Source organism: Eptesicus fuscus, chromosome 6 (genome assembly GCF_027574615.1).
Source record: "Eptesicus fuscus isolate TK198812 chromosome 6, DD_ASM_mEF_20220401, whole genome shotgun sequence".
NCBI lineage: Eukaryota > Metazoa > Chordata > Mammalia > Chiroptera > Vespertilionidae > Eptesicus > Eptesicus fuscus.
Window position 1 is genome coordinate 52,158,298 of NC_072478.1, and position 22,699 is coordinate 52,180,996.

A 22,699-nucleotide genomic window follows, 5' to 3' on the forward strand; every position below is an offset into this window, starting at 1 on the left:
GACTGTAGAAAACAGAATAAAACAAAAATAGTCCAGGCAGAAGGAATGGTATGCATAGTGATAATGAGTCTTTAGGTGGCTTTTAATTTTTCATTGCTGTGGGAACGCATTTTAAAAACTAGAAAATGGATAAATTCTACTGAATAATTCAGGGAACCTAACATCTTTACATTAGCATTACAGAGAGGCTTGAACATGCTTTGGAAAAGGCAGCTCCTCTTCTGCGAGAGATTTTTGTGGATTTTGCACCTTTTCTTTCTCGGACACTTTTGGGTAGCCATGGACAAGAACTACTTATAGAAGGAACAAGTAAGTGGTTTTTCTTTATTTCATTTTATATAAAAATATTTAAATTTCAAGATTAAAAACTTAAATGGATAATAAGAGATGCATGGATTTTTAATTTTTTTAGAGGTGTTTTCAACTTTTAACAAGGTTTCTCATCGTCTGTACCTTTCAAAAAATATGTTACACCTCCTATTCTAATCTATTCATTTTTTATCATTGATTTGAATGAAAGAAATTTATATACTGAACTGAGGAACTAAGAGTTTTTGTTTTTTAAAAATTAACTATGAGAATAGAGAATTGGAGAGACTAGTGTTATTGTAATTAGTGGGGCATTTACGTGGGGTTTTACTTGAACTTAAGATCCTTACAAACAACAGTGTATTGCCACATATTAGGAAAATGAGGAATGCATTATTAGTCTCTATTAGTAGCATTCTTTTTACAAACATTTAGAAATAACAGTAGTATTGTACACTATCCTGCTTACGTCATACATAGATTACTTTTCTATGTAGTGTAGCTTGAAATTGTGTTAACCTAGGTAGCATGCAGAAGAAGGTTACTGAGAGAATTGAAAACAATGCTATTTGTGGAAAGGATGAGGAATATTGGGACATTTTAAAAGTTTATTTTACATAGGGCACCTGCTATATAGTAAGTGTCTTCAAATATTAAAGAGGGTAACCGAGTGAAAGTTTAACTTACTTTCTTTAGACAGCAGATACCAGTTCAGTGGAGAAAAATTAGTTCTATTTAAGAGCTTAATAATCTGACTTCAAAATACCAGTCTTGATCTCATAACTAATTTTTCAAAGGAGAACCTAGAGGACTTTCATCAGTGATAATGTGAAATTGATTTTTGCATTCAAAAGTGTTTTGACTAGATGTTTGCTAAATCTGGTTTGTCTGTGCCATGGTTAATGGGTTAGGATTAGATACTTAGATTCTCCTACTCTGAAAATTTCATTATCATCTCTGCTATAGATGTATATGGAGTTGTGCTGAACAATTCGTTTCCATATAGTCAAATAGTAGCATTGAATTTATTTGAAGAAGAAAGTTTAGGTTTTAGAAATGTTTAATTAAGTTTGGGGTGAAAATTTATTTTACCTGCTGCAAGATGTAATTTATTTAGCCATGAACTTTTTGACCTAAGGAAATAATACAATTTGAAAGGAATTGAATTGAAAAATAGAAGGGCTTTTCCCTAAATTATATTTCACATATCAAATATTTATTTTTTAAAGTGATGTGATAACTTATCTATATTTTATTTCATTACTCTAAACTAAATGTATTAATTTTAGCCTCTTGGTGTAGCAAGACATTGTTGCTTTTTAGTTGGTTTTTTAATTTTATAGTAAATCCAACAAAATAGGATCACCTTAGATACTCAGAAGTAGTAAACTTGCCAATTCACGATCCCTCAACATTTTTTACTGGTGAATTCTAATAAAATAATAAGGAAGATGATGTATTATTGATCAGCTATAAACTTGAGCATTGCCTACTCATTGGACTGTGTTCATAAAAACAGCAAACAAATCTAAGAATATTTATGTAACTTGTGTACATATTTTAGGTTGTAACTTTTTGGGTGGTGTTTTTATGCATTGTAAAACAAAAGTTTTGAGTAGAGGTGATCATAGTGTGGTACAGTAAAAAAAGCATTGGACTAAAAGGCAAGAGACCTTTTATGTTTATTTTTTAAAAAATATATTTTTATTGATTTCAGAGAGGAAGGGAGAAGGAGAGATGGAAACATCAATGATGAGAGAGAATCATTGAGGCTGCCTCCTGCACACCCGTAATGGGGATCGAGCCCACAACCCGGGCTTGAGCCCTTGACCAGAATTGAACCCAGAACCCTTCAGTCTGCAGGCTGACGCTCTAATCACTGAGCCAAGTGTGAGACCTTTGTTTTAATTCTGGCCTTGCTAGGGACTAGCTGTGAGACCAGGCACTGGTAAAGTTATCACTTTTAAAAATTTTATATGTTTTTTTTTTAATTAAAAAAACTTTAAACGAATATTTTAAATATTTATAAAGTAGAAAATGTAATATTAGTGAACTTATTATTACCAACTACCAGAATTGTCTTCGTTTTGCCAGTAGTTTCTTTTATTTACCTCCTTTTTTTGCTTTAGTATTTAAAATAATCCCAGACATCATGTTGACTCACCTCTAAATAATTCATAAATTCATATAAAAAAGGTATTTTCTTACATAATTATAATTGCTGCTCTAACACCTAATATTAATAATATAGTTCCATAAGGATATCTAATACTCAGCTCATATTCATTTTTATTTAAAAGATGTATTTTTATAATTTATTTTTTTCTGATTAAGATCTAAACAAAATCAATTTATTGCATTTTGGTTACGCCTCTTATGTCTTTACCAGAGGCCCGGTGCATGGATTTGTGCACTGGTGGGGTCCCTTGGCTTGTCATGAGGGGATCAGGCCGAAAACAACTCTCTGACACCCCCTGAGGGGCCCCATATTGCGAGAGGGTGGTTCTCAGGTGACGCTCCCAGGAATTGTGCTCCCTTCTCTCTGGTTCTGGGTGTATTGCCCAAGAACCGCTGCTGCCAAGTCACTGCACCTCGGCAGCTGCTGGGTTGAGCGTCTGCCCCCTGGTGGTCAGTGTGAGTTATAGCTACTGGCCAGTCAGCTGGTCGCTCAGGCTTTTATATATATAGATTAATGTCAAATAGTTTGTCCCTATTTTCCTTTTGTTTGCATGCTGTTGACCTACTGAAGAAATCTGGTTGGTTAGTTGTTCTGTATAATGTTACATGATTTGGTATTATGGCTGCTGCTTCTTGTTTATGTCCTCTAATGGTTTCTCTATCCCATGTATTTTCTGATGACTAGAAATTAGATTTAAAAGTTTAAATAGATGTAATACTTCATAGTACATCATGTGTAGATCACATATTTTCTAATTGCTTATATTCTTATTAAAACTTCTGATAATGTTTATCATCATCCCATTCTTTCTGTAAATTATTTAAGGTGATTAAAAATGTATATATATAAATATATATTAAAAGGTTTGTTTTATTCCAGATGATAAATGGTCATGACGGTTTTTCATGGAATACTTGAGAGTTTAGATAGATCAGTGTGTTCAGATGTTGCTAGCTTAATATCCAGTAGATAATTTAATATTTATCAGCTTAGTAATAAGGAAAAACAATGGTAATAGAGGTGGGATAAATAGTCTCTGGTGAAGAAATTGTAGTGGTCTTTGGTTATGAAACTCCAGAAACGTGTAAACTCTGGACTTAGCAACTTGGGTTTGTCTTCTTTGAAGAGACTAAAATTCCATATTTTTGAAAAAACAACCAAAATTAAAAACAACCAAACCGAACCCAACTTTCGTGCTGGGAGCCTTTTAGGGAGGTCAGATCATGGACCTATTCAGACATCTGAGCTTACATTAACTTGTTCTCTTTCTAATAATTGGTACAATAATAGGATATGTGTGTGCATATGAAATAAAAATTGATACTTCTGCAACAACTTACAACTTGACTGCAAATGTTATTTTATGGTCTTCCTTTGGATAAGTCTTAGAGTATGAGTGTAAATCTGAAGACTAGATTTAGAGGTTTATAATTCATTTATTGCTTTGTCATATATGCAGCCAGTGTCATCCAAAGGCAAAAATTTAGGTAAAAAATAGAGATGTGATTAAGTTGTGTAATCTCATACACAGTCCTTTATTGCGATTATCTCCCGTTTATACACTCCCAAGGTTCTACATTTGTGTTTGCAGTGTCAGTGCCCTCTGGGCAGGGAGCTTAATAATAGAGGTATAGTATAAGGTATCTTTCATCTTCTGACGCTCTTATTTAAAACTTAACATACTATATCCATCCTGGCCCCACTCCCCATCTTTTAGAAATATACAAAACACCACTCCAGTAAACTTACGAATTGTTTAATCAAACTATGAAATATTATTTGACATTTTACTATCAACTCACTGAGTAGTGCATATACTTGCTGCTGAATCTTCACATCCAACTACGTAGCATCAACCTTCTGGTTTGCTAACCTTTATTATTGATAAATAAGACTAAAATGTATAATTATTTTTAAGTCTATAAATATTGAACTAAGCTATGATCTTTTGTAAAGGGGACAAAAGATCACCTATAACTTTCAAACTTTGGATGGCCCAAGATTGTTTTTATTATAATTGTTCATTATCTGAGTAGATAGAAAAGACCTGTACCAGATGCAAGCCCAAATACTATGCTGTAAAAGGAAAGTTGGTAGGAATTTTGATAACACTAGAATCGAGGAATAAGAATAATTACCTAGTTGTAGAAAGATCTGAATTTACTTGCTGGAAGTAGTGGATTTTGTAGTTGAAATATATGGAACTTCCTGTAGTTGGGTTATATTCTATGAAAATTGACAAGGTTTCAGACCAGCAGAGGGCTTCACCAGCAATGAAGAGTGGAGTATTGCTGTGCCCTTTCTTTCAGCCACGTCATTAGTCAGAGGAGGTATGCTCATCTTAGCTGTAGGGAAACCACAATTTAGTTAGTGACCTGCTTGCTTAATGAAACGATGAGACATTTAGAAAAAATGGTTCTAACTTTTCTAAAAGGTGAAGGGGGTGAGCAACCTGTTTAACTTGAATGTTGCTTGTAAGGCTGAAGAATGCCAGCATGTGTCATCAGAAGGTATGAGGGATCATGACTAAAATAAGGAAGAAGAAAGAACTAGAGCAAGGAGACTAAAGAAAGGGAATAAAATGGGATAGGGTGCCTGCAAGAAAGATAGAAGGTAATTCTGTAAATTGTGTGAGGACCATCAGTAATTATTTCAGTTGTTAATCCCTGGAAACTAAATTTACGTTTGCCTAGAACAGTGGTTCTCAACCTTCCTAATGCAGCGACCCTATAATACAGTTCCTCATGTTGTGGTGACCCCAACCATGAAATTATTTTCGTTGCTACTTCATAACTGTCATTTTGCTACTGTTATGAATCGTAATGTAAATATCTGTGTTTTCTGATAGTCTTAGGCGACCCTGCTAGCGGTTCTCAACCTGTGGGTCGCGACCCACAGGTTGAGAACCGCTGCTGTAGAGCCTAAGACCATCGGAAAACACAGATATTTACATTATGATGTACCGCTAGCAGTGTCGCCTAAGACTATCAGAAAACACAGATATTTACATTACGATTCATAACAGTAGCAAAATTACAGTTATGAAGTAGCAACGAAAATAATTTCATGGTTGGGGGTCACCACAACATGAGGAACTGTATTAAAGGGTCGAGGCATTAGAAAGGTTGAGAACCACTGGCCTAGAACAATGTAGAATAAAAATTACAATTTTCCTGATTATTAGTAATGTAACTTAGTAATTTAGTGCTTTTAATTATTGGCATTGCTTTTTAAAGCTACTGTTATAAAATGCTTTTTGAATTAACTACTTTAGATTTTATTGGTAATCAAAACTAAAGAATTCTTTAGATAATTGTATAGCAGTTCCTTCCTGAGATATTTTTGGTGAACCCAAATGAAACATAAAAGAGCAAATGTAAATTAATTTATTTATAAGAAATCAAGAATATATAACAGACAACGGCTTGCACTTCTGTTAAGGTTTAGTGTGAGGTCACAGGTCAAGGTACTAATAAGAGTGTTTGGGATGTCTGCTGCCATGAAACAAAATGGAAACTTGATTGATAGCTAGAGGTTTGAAGGGAGAGAGTGTGGTGGAGAAAGCAAAGGTCAGGGAGCCATTTCCCTTCTCTGCATGTATAACAATCACCTCTCCCCAAAACAAAATGTAGATGATATTGATCAATATGGCATATGTTGTGCACATTTCTTTAAGTATTGTGAAATGTCATTATATATGAAGTTGTAACAAATGTTTTAGTAGTTTGAAAGCTGAAATGAAATAGTTTATAAAAAATTTGGTAGGTTTGATGCCAAGTTTAAAGTAATTATAGAGTACCTTATTTACTTATGATAAAATGTGTATGTTTTTGGTTCTTAACAAGACATGTTAAATTTTATATTAAAACCCAATTTGGGCAAAGTTGTATAACAAATAAATTCCTCATATTTGTTTTTTACTTTTTTTTTTTTTTAATTCTCTTTAAAATAGGTTTGGTTTGCATGAAGTCTAGTAGTTCAGTTGTGGAGTTGGTTATGCTACTGTGTTCACAGGTGAGTGACAAAGAATAATGTTGATTTAAAAGTGAATTTTCGCATGAATTATTTTACAACGAAATTATAATGGTTTTATTAGAAATTTTTGTTATAACAGAGTTTTGAGTTTGCTGTTTTAAAATAATGGTATTTGTATTATAAGAGGATTACTCCTTGTCTTTGATACTAATGGATAACTGAAGTTAGAACTGAGATAAATTGGATAGATGAAATAGAAACAGCATTTTAGAGTCACATTAAAAATGTTCAGATCAAATGGTTTTGAGATGGCTGAATGTTTTTGCTGTGTGTATTAAGGCTATAGAAACAGATTTATTTCTGTACCTTGTGGAGTAACACTCTTGACTCTCATGGGAATAGTGGGTTTACTTCCTTTTTGTGCAGAGGTTATAAAATGAGTAATAAATAATTTTGAATTCTTGTCATTGCTAATTATTTTTGACATGCAGAGGAGATTTGGGAAAACATCAACAAAATATGGCAGCCATCATAAGATGTAGTAAATAAATTTCTAAAAGCAAAATTACTTTCAATGTTCAGGAACCTTATATCATGTGGTAAATTTTAATAATTTCTGTCTTAAAAACTTAAATTAAAATCATGTATCCTGTAATGTTTTCTTTTTTGTTTTTCAATTAAATAGATGAATGTTTTTATTGAGAGTTTTCTATGTAGCCTTTTAAAAATGATATCTTGCTGGTAGTAAATTCCCCTACTTAAAACTTGAAAATAGCCTTTTTTAATAGGAAGGGTATTGGTCTAGAGGTCAAGGGTTCTGACCCATTTCAAAACCTTTGACCTTCATTTACAACTCTCATGGTTTACTTGCCTGACGAATAAGGATAATGCAAAATTAATGTTTCTTTGCATCGATTTATTCATTTTAGTGTCTATATTGCCAAATTTACTTAGACTGTGCTGATGGACATTTCATGAATACAAATTAAAGAATCATAGAAGGTGTGAAAAATCAATACTATGCATTGTCAATAAAATGCAATAAGAACAATTACTTCTAGAGATTACACTTAATGGATTTTTATAATGAACTTGTGAGGAGTAGTTATGTTTCTAGTGGGCTTATTATTCTTAGATTTAGTGAGATTCATGTTTTGTAATTGAATCATCTTTTAAAGAAAACTTCTTTAAAAGCTGCCTGGATAAAATTTCCCATTAAGTAATCTGAATTGAAATAATTGCATGATTATTGTTATTGGTGGGATGGTAGTTACCATATGCCATTCTTATACTGATATGAAATTACCCTTACTTTTAAGAAGCATTTGCTTACAGTTTTGTATGTTTCTTCACAGGAGTATGAGTTTATTGTTTATAGTGATATAATTTTTCAAAGGTGAATTTTGATCATGAAGTTTCACTTTCTAGTGTAAAAGAATTGAATACATTCTTGATACAGGAAAGCTATTTCAGATATAGTATATTACATAGTTGAATGCAGAAGCTGAAAAGATAAAGAATGACATGTTTTAATACACCTATTTGTCATGTATGTCACAGTGCTGTTTAATATTAATCCAATCAGATGGGATATGAAGCTTACTTAGTAGAGTAAGTTGCAAAAGTCAGATAGTCTCAAGGTTTTTGTTTGAATAAAATACATTATTGGTTATTTGAAGTCCTTCACATTTTTTATGAGTTCTTCAAAAGTCCCATGGCATTTCTATAAGATGTTGCACAGTGTGAAAAATGATGTGAAAAATGAAGCCAGAATTAGCTCCAGATGTATACAGATTGTTCCAGGGTGATAATTACATTTTTCACTTTGAATTTTCCTAATTCAAAGAGGTCAGATTGGCAATCACAAAAGTGATTTATTTTGTTAAGAAGAACTATCTTTTTCCACATGAAAGCTTAAGAGATATGAAATTGAATTTGAAGTCGACATTTTGCAGATACTGGGTGGGGATGCCTTGAGTTTGATTGATAATTTTTTTTAGTCTGAGATAGGGTGGGAAGTGAAAAGCTAGCATCCTGCTAAAATTTTAATTAATTTTTTAAGAGGAGATGGAGAGGATTGAGTGCCAAAGATCGAAAGATCAGGTCAAAAACTCTTTTTTTAATCACATAAATAATGGGATATGCTTATGAACTTAATATCTGCAAATTTGATTTAAAACTTTACAAATTAGTTGGTGTTAATTTCATGACAGTCGCCATCTTCTGATTATTTTTCTTGAATTCATTCAAAGCTTATTTTTTTGCATTCTTTTAAACATGCTGCTAAAAATTATCCACATTTTATTACAAAAGAGAGTGTAGGGTCTAAATTTAAGAAATGAGGAAATGATCATATTTAATTTGCTTTCATTAAGAACAAACAGGGCACTATATAATTTCTTAAAGCTTCAAGTAAGGATTATATTTTTCAATATCCACTCTAATTAATAGGTTGATTTGAAACCATGTCACATCTTATCCCATGTAAGTCTTAACCTTATTTAGGCAAAATGTTATTATTTAGTTTTGAAAAGCTTTCTTAAAATACTCAGCATTATATTTTTGAGTAAAAACATATATTTAAGGTTTATTAAATTAGGTTATTCATGTATTAAATTCCATATAAAATAATTTAAGAACTACTTAAGCTCCTATACATGATTTATATCTTACTTAAAATAAGACTGTCTACTTTCTTTAGAAAACTGTGTACTCTCTGATGTACAGAAGAAAATTGAACAAGTTCTCAATTATATTTCAGATTCAGCTTTTCAAAAACATGTAACTTATTTGTTCCTGGTATTTGTTGTGTAGGTGTATAAACTTCATAGAAATCTATACAAATTTAAAGAAAATGTTAAATAGTTCAAGTAATATTACTATAGTGTCGTGTAAAGTGTTTGTATCTTGCTCATTTGACATTAATATTATTTTTGAAAGAATTGACATTGCATTCAAGGCCACTTTATAAAAGCGTTGTGTTGCTCATCCTAATTCAGTCTGACATACATTCCAATAACACTACCTCCCTTCTTGGGTTTAAAGCTAAATTTATGACTGTGCATTGTGAAGTGCATCATTTAAAAATGGTTTCAACCCAAAACATCTAATAAATAAATAATGTGTATGGCTACTCAGTAGTAGACTTTCTAGACTAGAAATCATTCCATCGGATACTCAACAGTCCACTATCGGAGAGGGCTGTCAGATAAATCTTATGGTAGCTGCACTCATGTCCTGTAAATCACATATTATTGTCTGAGCCTTCTGCCAGGTCATCTATTCTTTTCCCATTTATCAGAAATGCATGGAGTATATAGAAAAACTAGAAGTACCATGTAGTCTGGCCTGGCATCCTGTCTGAGTAATTAATCAGCAACAAAAGTTAATTGAAAATACTGTGTTAATGTGATTTTTCTTCAAAAAAATTTTATCAAAATATGTAGATAGTTGTCATGGAAAATATTTTATTCACATGAAGGTGATATAAAGGTTGGTCATTTTTGATTCAAGGGTTCCTTTCTATACCTCAGAATTATGAATTTAAAAATGATAATATTCATAATATGAACCATATATCATTATTGTTATGATTCTTTTGTGTCAGTTTTGTGCTTTGAATTTTTTTGAATTGATTTTTAAAAAATTTTTATAGAAAAGTAGAGGCCTGGTGCACGAAATTCGTGCATGGGTGTGTGTGTCCCTGAGCCCAGCCTGCACCCTCTCCAATCTGGGACCCCTCGAGGGATGTCTGACTGCCCGTTTAGGCCCGATCCCAGTAGGATCGGGCCTAAACGGGCAGTCAGAAATCACTCTCACAATCCAGGACTGCTGGCTCCCAACTGCTCGCCTGCCTGCTTTCCTGATTGCTTGCCCCTAACCACTTCTGCCTGCCAGTCTGATCATCCCCTAACCACTCCCCTGCCAGGCTGATTGATGCCTAACTGCTCCCCTGCCAGCCTGATTGCCCCTAACTGCCCTCCCCTGCAGGCCTGGTTATCCCTTACTGCCCTCCCCTACAGGCCTGGTCACCCCTAACTGCCCTCCCCTGCAGGCCTGTTCCCCCCCAACTGCCCTCCACTGCAGGCCTGGTCCCCCCAACTGCTCTCCCCTGCAGGCCTGGGTCCCCCCAACTGCCCTCCCCTGCATGCCTGGTTGCCCTCAACTTCCCTCCTCTGCCAGCCTGGTCTCCCCTAACTGCCCTCCCCTGCAGGCTTGATCACCCCCAACTGCCCTCCCTTGCAGGCCTGGTCCCTCCCAACTGCCCTCCTCTGCTGGCCTGATCGTCCACAACTGCCCTCCCTTGCAGGCCTGGTCTCTCCCAACAGCCCTCCCCTGCTGGCCATCTTGTGGCGGCCATCTTGTGTCCACATGGGGACAGCCATCTTGTGCGTTGGAGTGACGGTCAATTTGCATATTACTCTTTTATTAGATAGGATGATCCTCTCTTTCTTCACTCTCCTATAATTTCTCCAATTCTGGTTTCCTTCTCCGTTTTGAATTTATCCTTTGTAAATATGTGATATTAACATTACTACTCCTGACTTTTTAATTTATGACCGTTACCTTTTTATAGTTGTGATGAGTATTTTGAGTACAGTAGATAGATTAAACAAACCCAGGTGGGACAGGAAGCAAACCAAGTCTGTACTGTGGCACAAAGGTATCCTTTGTTTTTAGGTCCCTTTTCCTGTATAGACCTCATTTCTTACAACATTGTTCTGTCTGTTCTCAAACTATGCTGAACTGCTTAAAGTTACCCAAATGTACCATCATATTTTTATGTCTTGGTACGTGCTTTTTCTTTCATTATAATCTCCTCCTTCAAATTTGGTGACTCTGATTGCTGGCTTATTCACATCCTGGAGAACTCAGCTTAATTATTCTCCTCTCAGATTCTCATATATGTAGTCAGTATCTTTTTGCTTGTCTCCAGTTTGGTGCTCATCATATAATATACCACAAATTTTAAGTATACATAGGCTAGTTTATTATTATTTTTTATTGTAGGTCTTTCTGTGCTCTAGGTCCTATGAAGATAACAGTTATTTCTGTTTGGCCTATTAAAGTATACTTAGTACCCAGCACAGTCCTTGGCACATGATGGCTGCCCAATGAATATGGAATAAGTTGATCATTCAGCTCCCAGCTAAATTGCAATCTCTTCTGGAAAGGTTCTTGGTCTCCTCTCTTCCCTACACTCTTAAGCCTAGTGAGGGATTGACCCAAAGCATTCACTGACCCATATTATGGTAATTTTATTCTTTATTTAAATTGCCTGTGATATTTATTTCTCTCCCATTAAACTGGAAGTTTCTTGAAGACAAGCACTATGTTTTGTTTCCTGTTGTATCTCCAATATCCAGCATATAATTACTATTTAATCAGATATTTGTATAATTGTGTAAATATTATTTTTTATTAAATGTATTGAGGTGACATTGGTTAAAAAGATCATATAGATTTCAAGTGTACATTTCTTTGATACATGATCTGTATTTTGCCTTGTGTGTCCACCACTCAAAGTCAAATCATCTGTCACCATATATTTGGCCCCATTTATCCTTTAAAAAAAATTTTTTTTCTTTATTGATTAAGGTATTACATATGTGTCCTTATCGCCCCATTGGCCCCCCTCTCCAACCCCCCACTCATGTCCTCACCCCCCTGGTGTCTCTGTCCATTGGGTAGGCTTATATGCATGCATACAAGACCTTTGGTTGATCTCTCCCCCTTACCCCCACCCTCCTCTACCTTCCCTCTGAGGTTTGATGGTCTGATGGATGCTTCTCTGTCTCTGGATCTGTTTTTGTTCATCAGTTTATGTTGTTCATTATATTCTATAAATGGCCCCCTTTATCCTTTACTACTCCCCTGGACTCCTTCCTTCTGGTAATCACCATTCTGTGTCTGTGTCTATGAGTTTCAGTGTTATATACCACATATGAGTAAAATCATATATGGTCCTTAGCTTTTTCTGACTAACTTATTTCGCTTAGCACAATATTATATTCTCCAGGTCCACCCATATTGTCGCAAATGGTAGTATTTTATCTTATTATTGAGTAGTATTTCATAGTATATCTGTAGTATATATGTACCATATATTTATCCAATCATCTGTCGAAGGACACTTCGGTTGTCTCCATGTCTTGGCCACTGTGAATAATGCTGCAATGAATATAGGGGTGTGTATATCTTTGCAAATAAATATTTTCGAGTTTTGTGGGTAGATACCCAGAAGAGGGATTGCTGACTCATATCGTAATTCTAATTCTTAATTTTTCAAGGACCTGCCATACTGTTTTCCATAGTTGCTGTATGAGTTTACATTCCCATCAGCAGTGAATGATCAGGATTAATAGATACTGAAGTTCTCAAAACATTTTCTCAACTCTTTCTAGTAACTGTAATTTTCCTTGGTTGGATTTGTGGTAGCCATGTGCTCATTTGACCAGTTTTCACTATCCAGATTTTCCAGTATAGCAAATTCCAATGTGTGTACTGTGTGATGATAATGGAGGTTGTGTGGAGAAAAGCATATAGTGTTGAATTAAGTTTGGAAATGTTGGTTTAAATTTAATTAGATTTCTATCCTGGAATGCCCCTAAAGTTCTTTAGTAAATATGTGTGTGTGCATAGGTATGTATGTAATAATGGAATGTTGACTCTGTAATGGGAATAAAATTAGTATTTGATCACAGAATCCTTTTTATGGCCATAGTATGTTTGGATAATTATAATTTTGCAAGAGCTGCTGTTACATCAGAAATGAGATAGTGAATAATGCAGGAAATGCCTCTTTTTAAGTATTGTGCTTCTGTTTTTCTCTGCTTCTCCAATCACAGCGATTAAAGAAAATCAATAGATATGCAAAATTATAGCTAGCAGTTTCTTCATAAAACTGATTATTTTTGCTTTATTCAGAAATAATTATCTCAGCCACTTGTTCTCTCCTTTGTAGATTAATTTGGACAATTTATACGTTGTTACTGAATCACTTCTAAAGATCTATTTCTTCCAATTTATATGTTGTTTCTGAAGAAATAGATTTTTAGAAGTGATTATAGTAAGAGTTGGTATTCTTCCTAGAGCAACTTAAGTTTAACCAGTCGTGTCTCTGTGTGTGTGTATTTTTTACACTATTTATGCAGATCTAACCCTAAGTTTAATATTGAATAGATCTCACTATATTTTCTTTGTGTGCTAAAGGTGCTTGTATGGCAACAATCTGCAAAATGCATTAAATATTGAAATTTATACTTTGATATATTGTAAATAAATAATTTTATTTTCTTTGTAACCAGCCTAACCTTTTTTAATGTAACTAGGACTTTGGGGGCAATTGGCTTCTTAAAGACTGGTTTATATGTAGTATGATCCCACTAGGATCAATATAATTTAATATTTCAACCTTTTCATAATGTTATCTATTCTTTTCTTTTGGATGTATTTATAACTCATCCTTAGAATGTACTTATAGAGTTAATGGATATACATTGATTGTGACTAAGTTTTGTTATTGTCAGTGCTTATGACCTTTTGATTATGAATGGATGAGAATCAGTAGGGTAGTGATTAACATCAGGATAAAAAATAGGCTTCTAGTACAATCACTTAGTTTAGCTTCACAGCTGCTGAGAATGCTTAATCCTTAAAATGGACAAAGGCTGTTTTACATTGAAGTGCTCAGAATTACCTTATTTTTGTGTACAATAGAAGCAGTTGACCTTATAATAAGGAACTAGATACCTTTGAAGCAAGATAGGAAGTTTATGGAAGTTGGAGAAGGTATCAAGGTATATTAACTGATCATGAAAATCTTAAATGCACTAAAATTTTTATAGTATCCGAAATCAACTTAATAACTGTATGCTAATATTGTAAAATAGTTATGCTTTTATTTGATTCAAGATATATAACAGATAACTTGCTTTTTAAGATACATTTGTCTTTTAAACAGCAAAAACATTAAAAACAAAATAAATTAAACTAAAGTACTTTAAAAAATATTTAAGTTGATGGATTAGTGAATATCAGTTGATTTTTATTTGAATCTAAATGCTGACCTTCAATATTAATTTAAAGTGCTATGTTACAACAAAAGGAAAGCATAATTTATCTTTAGATGCAGGATTTATTCTGAAATACAGGCATCCTGTTGATTCACTAGCACACTAGGATTTGGGAAACACAACCTTTTAAGGGAAATTTTGTGGAACTGGCCATACACCCTGTGGCTTGGCAGTCTAGTCAGAAGGATGATACCATGCTGACTATATAACTAGATCTTTGAACATTATTCTCAAGGGTGGTAAATGCAAAACAAAGTAATATCAACTGGCACTTAATTCTGCAAACTCCCTGCTGATTGGGGTATTCAGTGAAATGAAACTCTTCCTGACAGGAAGTCAGCCTATGAGGATGGAGACATCTGAAAATAAAGTGAGCTTTAATTTAGCACCCTGCCGTTTTTTACAACTGGTCTTTTAAATTTGGGATTAGAGAGAGAATTAGCAAGAAGGAGGAATACTTGAATGGGAATATTCTTAACATAACATTTTCCTTTGGTTTTACCTGTCTGTGTCTCCTCAGCTACTACTTCGGGGTTTTACTTTCTTTTTTTTTTCTCTATTACTTCAAATTAATCTACTGAAGTTCAGTAGTATATTACAGAAAGGCTAGGTTAAAAGTGTAAAGCTTAAGATTGTTTTTGTTTAATTCCAAACTCTGATAATTATGTGAAAACTCAGCTATATTCCCGCCCATATGTTTTTTCATAAGTAGTATATAATTTAATGGATTTTAGTCAGAATAATCAGGGTTCTTATAATCCAGATTTAAATTTTTCTGTTGAAACTGCTTACCCTGTTTGCCTCAGTTGTCTCTGAGATCAAATAGTTATTTAGTAATTTAGTACCCTCATATATACCATTAATATACCAGTATAATAGCAAAATTTAGGAAGGGACAGTTATTATGTATTAGTAATTGTACATATACTCAATCTATTGTGCATTTTTAAGTCAGACAGCTCTTTTAAATTAAGCTGCCATTTTATTATATGAGCTTATAGAAGCATGTGTTCAGTGTTTACAAAATCTGAGGTTCGAACTTTAATTTTTGCGTGAAATAAGAATCAGAACCCTAAAGGTTATATATTTGTTTCTCTAGCAGTAAATTCTTCAGATACTGGAGTTGGACAGGATCTTAAGAAGTGGCTGGCTGAGGCCAGGAAACGCTGTGATGATAGATTTTTGAATCTTAAGAAATTTTTCCCTCTCTACAACCTATTAATTCTGTAACCATGGGCAAATTACTTCCTTTGCTTGAGTCTTACTTTCTTACTGAGTGAAATGGATGTAATAAAAATTGTATTGGATAATATATGTAAATATATGTAGAACAGTCCATAGAGCAAAGTAGGTTATAAATTAAAGTTATTAGATTCTGACTCTTAAGTGTTTTTGTAGCACACAAAATCCTCTCTTTATTCAGTATTTTCAATGTTGCTTGTTTTCTTTTTATGGAATTAATTTGTTCATATTCTGGACTTTCAAAATCAGTCCACCATTATTTTCTGCAGCATCTTTTACATTATCTTCTATCATTTTTGCAGTTTTATGCCCAGTCTATTCTATGTTCACTGTGAACATAGAACATTAGAGCTAGAAGAGATTAATAGATTAACAGATTTTGGCCTTTTTTATGTAGACAAGGATAATGGGTAACATTCATATTTTCCATAGGCTCCCAAAGGTGTGGTTCCTCCATTTCCTGGGCTATAATGACAGCTGCTTTGGGAAGGTCAGTGTAGTATACCCGAATACAAGTGAGGTTGATGTTACTGTAGCAGTTGTCTTAGGGTCTCTTGTATACTTCAGAACTTTCTATTTTTACTACATTACTTTTAGCATACCTCTTGTGTTACCATAGTATAGAAATACTGCACTTTTCAGTCAGTGTAATTTACTACTAATCAACTGTTTTTATTGCCAAATACATCATTATCAGGGAAGTTTGGTATGATGATTCTGAACTTCAGCCTGTCAGAGTGGGGGAGACAGGAAGGGACAAAAGGAAGTATCATTTGAAAAATGCCTCTGTAAAGAATCACTGATTCGGCTTATTCCTGAATTAGTGAAATGATCCATTTCCTTTCTGTTGATTTTACCTCTTTCAGTGCTTACTAACAAATTTATTTTCTTAGGAGAATCTCTTCATAGTTCCTTTCAAAGGGGAGCTGTAGTTTACTGTCTTATCCAATTCAAACTTTTCTTCCTTATTTGCAAGGTTTCTGATAGCTGTTTTAATTTAGTTTATGCTTATTTCTATGCTGCCTTGCAAATAGTATTCTAATATTTTACATAAACATTATATGCATCTCACCAATTTCTGGGTAGTTTACAAAAAAAACCCCCACCAAATTCTCTAACCTTAAACCTGTACTCCACATTCTCCTAACTCTCTCTTGTGTACAATGTGCTTTTACATATAGTGAGTGTGAAGATGTATACATACTAACATCCTAAATATGGGTGCAGAGTGCATTCTTTTTTTTTTTTTTTAAATATATTTTATTGATTTTTTACAGAGAGGAAAGGAGAGGGACAGAGAGCTAGAAACATCGATGAGAGAGAAACATCGACCAGCTGCCTTCTGCACACCCCCTACCGGGCATGTGCCCGCAACTAATGTACATGCCCTTGACCAGAATCGAACCCGGGACCTTTCAGTCCGCAGGCCGACGCTCTATCCACTGAGCCAAACCGGTTTCTGCAGAGTGCATTCTTTTTGATAGTGATTATATATTTTTGAAAGTTCTTTATTTGGAAGCTCAAGTTTTCATTCTGCATTCAATTAAAACAGCAGTATTGTCTTTTTGGGTTAGCTGGTTTGTCAGGTTATTCTTGTTATCAGATACTACATAATTGGGGGCAAATTTAATTTTGGTTTCTTACTGTTCCTTTTTCAGAGGAAAGATGTTCTGTTCCTTTACCCACGAAAGCTTATACATTGACTTGATATTGCAGAGCTGTCTCACATTTATCTCCATTGCAAAGATTCCCTATTGCTGTTTTGCAGCACTCGTCTAACTTATGAGAATAGGATTCTGTTTGGTACTATGGTACCATAGTAAGCTAAGGAAGAAAATAGGAGGTTTGTCACTGGCAGTGAAAAAGCAGACTGGGGCGAATTTTTTAAAAGGATTTCTACTTCTTATCAGTTACTTCAAGCCTGGCCCGCTGCCTTCCTTACTTGGACATTTGGGAGTGCTACCATTGCTCTTCTGCTGATTGCTAGAAGTTGCTCTTTGTGATACCCGTTTGTTATTAGCAGTTTAGCTGTGCAGCTTTCAGTTTCCTGGAGCCTGGTAGCTTTATACATAGCAAATTAAACTGAATTTATGGAACCAAAATTAAAACCAGTCACAACTGAATCACTATTAGAACCAACACTTGGAGCAGAACTTGACTTGCTTGAATAATCTTCCAGCTCTTGCCATAATAGACTAATTTTTAAAAAACGGGTTTTATTTTTTTGGAATCTTTTGAATTTTTTTGAACTTGTTAGCAAAGTTTACTTTTCCTCAGCTTGGTGTTTCTGTTGCTTTAATTTGGTTTCTCTAATGTGACAGACTGAAATATGGCTCTCCCCAAAATATCCATGTTAAATAACTGAAGCCCGTGAATGTTACTTTATTTGTTCCTTGTGATTAAGAATTTTTAGGTAAGGGGATACTCCTGAATTACCTGGGTGGGCCCTAAATGAGATTAGAGTTAGGCACACAGAGAAGGTGGCAGTGTGAAGATGAGCAGAGAGTGATGTAGCCACAAGCCAAGGAATGCTGACAGGTACCAGAAGCTGGAAGAGACAAGGAACAGATTCTCCCCTAGAACCTCCAGGAGTGCAACTTTGCTGATACCTTGATTTTGGGCTCAGTGAAACTGACTTTAGATTTCTCATCTCCAGAACAGAGAGATAACAAATTTCTAGTATTTTAAGCCACCAGATTTGTGGCAATTTGTCATAGCAGCACAGGAAACTAATCTTGTGGAGACCTGAGTGTTCTTAGAATAGTTGCTCCTCCCTCCTTCACCTACAATGTTAAATTATAGTTTCTTTAACAAGCGTCCATATGGAAAATTGAATCAGGAACTGTCGAGTACTCAAAGAAGTAGTGATTCCTACCTTTAAAATGTTTCACAGTAGTCAAGGAGATAAATTCTAATTTGTGAAGTTATTGACCCAGAAAAAATAGCAAATAAAAAATTTTAATGGGGATGAAACAAATAGGAATAAAATAGTGCCAGAGAGATGCACTGATGATTACTTGTTTCATCAGTACTAATTTACTTGTGCAGCAAAACCAGCTTATCAAGTATTTCATCATCTCACTATTGCAGTTATGTTGTAGGTCAAAGAATGGACTGCTTGATATTTATCCATAACATATTTTAGGACTTTTGCATTATACTTAAAGTTGATATCAACTAATATCTAATTAGATAAATTGATAAATATTTGAAAGAGTTATGGAAACATTCTGGATTGAAAGGCTTTTTCTAGAAAAGTCATTAAGCATACTATGATTGGCTACAGGTTGTGGCTATGGACAACTATACCATGTAACTGTAGCATGCACTATGTGTGTCTGAGATGTGTGTGTGTTTAAAATCAGGACCAAAGCTGTATAAAAGCTAGATATAGTGTGAGGTTTGCAAAACTCTAATTCTGAAGATATCATTTTTCATAGCACAAACTTTAAATTTAATGGAAATTAAAAAACTTATATGCTCCTATTGAATGCTGAAATTAATGTGATGCTATTTCATAGTTATTTATTTTTTGATGTAAAGCTTTGAACACTGAAATTAAAATTTCACTTTATGTTAGCATTAGGGATTTACTCATTGAATATATAGTATCAGTTTACAGTGGTCACTGTTCAGAGTGGAAGACCCCAAATGGTTAAACAGCAGGAGAGTTTTCTGCTTTTAGTTAAAAACTGCTGTTTTCTATGTGCCTTATTTACTACATATTTAATTCTTAATGTTGTGTGCTGTGGGATTGGGCATACAAAAGTCAGCAGAAAGAGTTCTGGTTTTTACATCTAAAGCTATTACGTGCTGTACAATAATAAAGGCACTATTTTATTGGGTTACTTGTAATTAACTTCAGCACTAGGCATTCATATAAATCATTCGTAATCTGTTTTCTTTAGATTTTTATTCTTTTAAACTGGTTAGCGTACTTGCTTTCTGTTATCTTTTTACGTATGGATTGAGATTGTAATTGCTTTTTGGAATTAGGCTGTCAGAAATCAACATATATGTGAGTTCAAGAAATGATTGAGGCAAGCTAATGAACTTTATGTAACATTTTATGGAGATTTGTTACTGAAATAAAATTCCGCAGTGGTATTGTTTTGTGTGGAGCTTAATAAATAACTGTTCTCTGAAGTTAAAAAGTCTATACATTCAAAAAGTTAAAATGGCAACTATTATTAATTAGAAAATCTTTATACTTTTTGTTTTTCAAAATCCTGAGAAAGAAAAGACGTGATTTCTTTGAACTCTTGTCAGTTTGTTGACATTTTTTTCATTTTAAAGGTTTGAATCTACATATGTTTTCTTTTTGCCTTTTATTGAATTAACTGTGGTGACATTGGTTAACAAAATATACAGGGTTCAGAATTTACATATATTTTCTATAATATCTGATACATGCCATTCATAGGTTGATTAGTAATTTATATTATTTTGTACTTATAAGATTTTAATGATTTTATCTAGAAATGGAATAAAAATGAAATAGAGGCAGACTTTTTTGGATAAAAAATAAGCAACTAAAAAGAAACACATGTATGTCTGCCTGAGATTAAGTTAACAGTATGTATTATCCAAAACTAAATATTAAAAGTAAAACTTTGTCTCTAAAAATACCTTCATTTAATAAATGTTTACAGTGATCTGTAGGAAGAATTTAGAGGTATAAGATAATTTATTCTCTCCAACGATATAAAAATCTTGATGATGCTTATAAAATGAATGTTAGGTGTTTTGAGGTGGCTGATGGGAGGCATGAAGAAAGCTATTTGCACTCATGTCCTGAAAGCTGTGCTTTAAAGAATAATTCTGTATGAAAATACTTTTTATTGTAGTTGAGTATATCAGGTGGTTTAAAAATATTTTAAAAATAATTAGCTGTTTTATATAGTTTTAATGGAAGTCTTTCATGTTTCCTCTCCAGCAGTCTCTAATGAACACTCCTTGTAATTTCAGTGCAGGCTTTGAGATTCCCTAAAGACTTGACTTCAGACCTCAAAGGGCGGCAGTTGCCATATGTCTGGAGAACTGGAGTTGCCAAACAGACTGACCATGTACTAATAGGACACATTTATATAGCTCCTGAATGTGAAGCCCTGGTATAAACTTAATGATCATCTGTTGAGAGATTGTGGCTGGAAAGGATTACAGCAACTTTTGTCACCTTTTTTGAAATTAAGCTTTCTGTGTTGATTAGTGAGAGAGCTTGACAAAATTGATGCCAGTTTGGGAGTTATTCATAGGATCATTTTTGGTTGAAGAATGTTTTTCCTGAAAATGTTTAAAAACATTTTCAAAGCCACTTGCAAATATATTAATTTTAATATATGTTTAAACACAATAGCAAGGGGATTATTGTTTTTGAGTGATTATTTACATGTAATTTAAAGCTATATTTATAGTAATTACATAATTGATTTCATGTTATCTCAGGTTTTTTTATTGTAAAATATTTGCATTTTTTTATTTTGTAAATCCAGTAGTTATTTTCTCAATATTCAATTCTTTATATATAGTACACATTAAAATATTTGTTAAATAAGCCAATTATAAAACCGAACCATTTGCTAATCCAACTTTAACAGAATGTTCTTTCTTTTAGCTCAATTTGTAGTTATATGTATATGTAATACACTTCATTTATAAACTGAGCCATAATATTTATACAGGTACAATGTAAGTTTTAGAAGTATATGTTCACAAAATTTTGAGACCAAATCTTTCCAAAGGGCAGTATTTTATTTTGCTATTTCTTGTAATGATTTGTTTTACTCTCTAAAGAGACAGTGGAGTAAGACCTGCCCTTCACCATTATGGTATATTCTTTCCTGGTCTGAGGTGACTCAGGTTGTGTTAGATATGCTGCTGAGAGAGTGCTGACACAAAGTGCAAACACTGTTGAAAAGTTCTTGATAGTTTACTTTGAGCACTTAAGATTACTGTATCTTGAACATGGACAAGTTTTCTCTAGTTTTGACCTTTAGTCCTGTGTATAATATGGTTCTCAATTTTGTGTTAATACATTCCCTGCCTCATTTGAGCTCTCCTTTGTGGCCTCCTCCTTTGAATTTTAACAGTATTTTTGTCATCTATGTAGGTAATTGGAGTTATATCCAACAGATTTGATTTATTTTACAAAGGCATATGTAACTGTAACATCTTCAAGTATTAATAATGATATTTCATTGAATAGCACAAGCCTTTACATTTTTATATTTTTTAATAAGAAAAATGAAATAATTCAATATGAGTTTAGGTTTTTGTTAACAAATTATTCATTTCTTTATTTTTTTTACCCTCACCTGAGGAAATTTTTTTCCATTGCTTTTCAGAGAGAGTGTAAGGGAGGGAAAAAGGGAGGTGGGGTGGGGGGGAGAGAGAGAAACATCAACATGAGAGAGAAACATCAACTGGTTGCCTCCCGCACACATCCTGATCTACCAGAGATTCAGAGCAAACTACAACCCTCGACCTTTGTGTGTGAGGACCAGCCCTCTAAACACTGAGCAACATTGGCCAGGCATCTTCATTTCTTTAATCAACCAATCAATTAATTATTTTTTATGTTTTTAAAGATTTTTACAGAGGAAGGGAGAGGGAGAGAGAGAGAGAGAAAAACATCTATGAGAGGGAAAACATCGATGGGCTGCCTCCCACACGCTTCCACTGGGGATCTAGCTCGCAACCCTGACCAGGAATCAAAATGGCAACCTTTTGGTACATGGGTCAACACTCAACCACTGAGAAGCACTGGCCGGACTGTTTCTTTAACTTTAATGATATTTTGATCCTTAGATTAATACTTACAAAAAAGGAGAATATTTTATTGCCAATAGCAATAAAGTTAATTTCATTTGGTAATATGTAGAATACTGACTTTAAAAAAAAGAAAAATTCTTAATAGTTC

The 22,699-nt window shown here is 33.8% G+C and overlaps 1 protein-coding gene across 1 annotated transcript in view; it reads left to right on the plus strand.

Moving 5' to 3' along the window:
* LRBA (LPS responsive beige-like anchor protein) overlaps window positions 1–22,699 on the plus strand; it is a 564,845-nt gene that overhangs the window by 158,429 nt on the left and 383,717 nt on the right. The window contains exons 32-33 of the mRNA XM_054717692.1: window positions 176–309; window positions 6,441–6,502. Coding sequence (XP_054573667.1) covers window positions 176–309; window positions 6,441–6,502 — 196 coding nt within the window. The remainder of the gene's footprint in view (window positions 1–175; window positions 310–6,440; window positions 6,503–22,699) is intronic.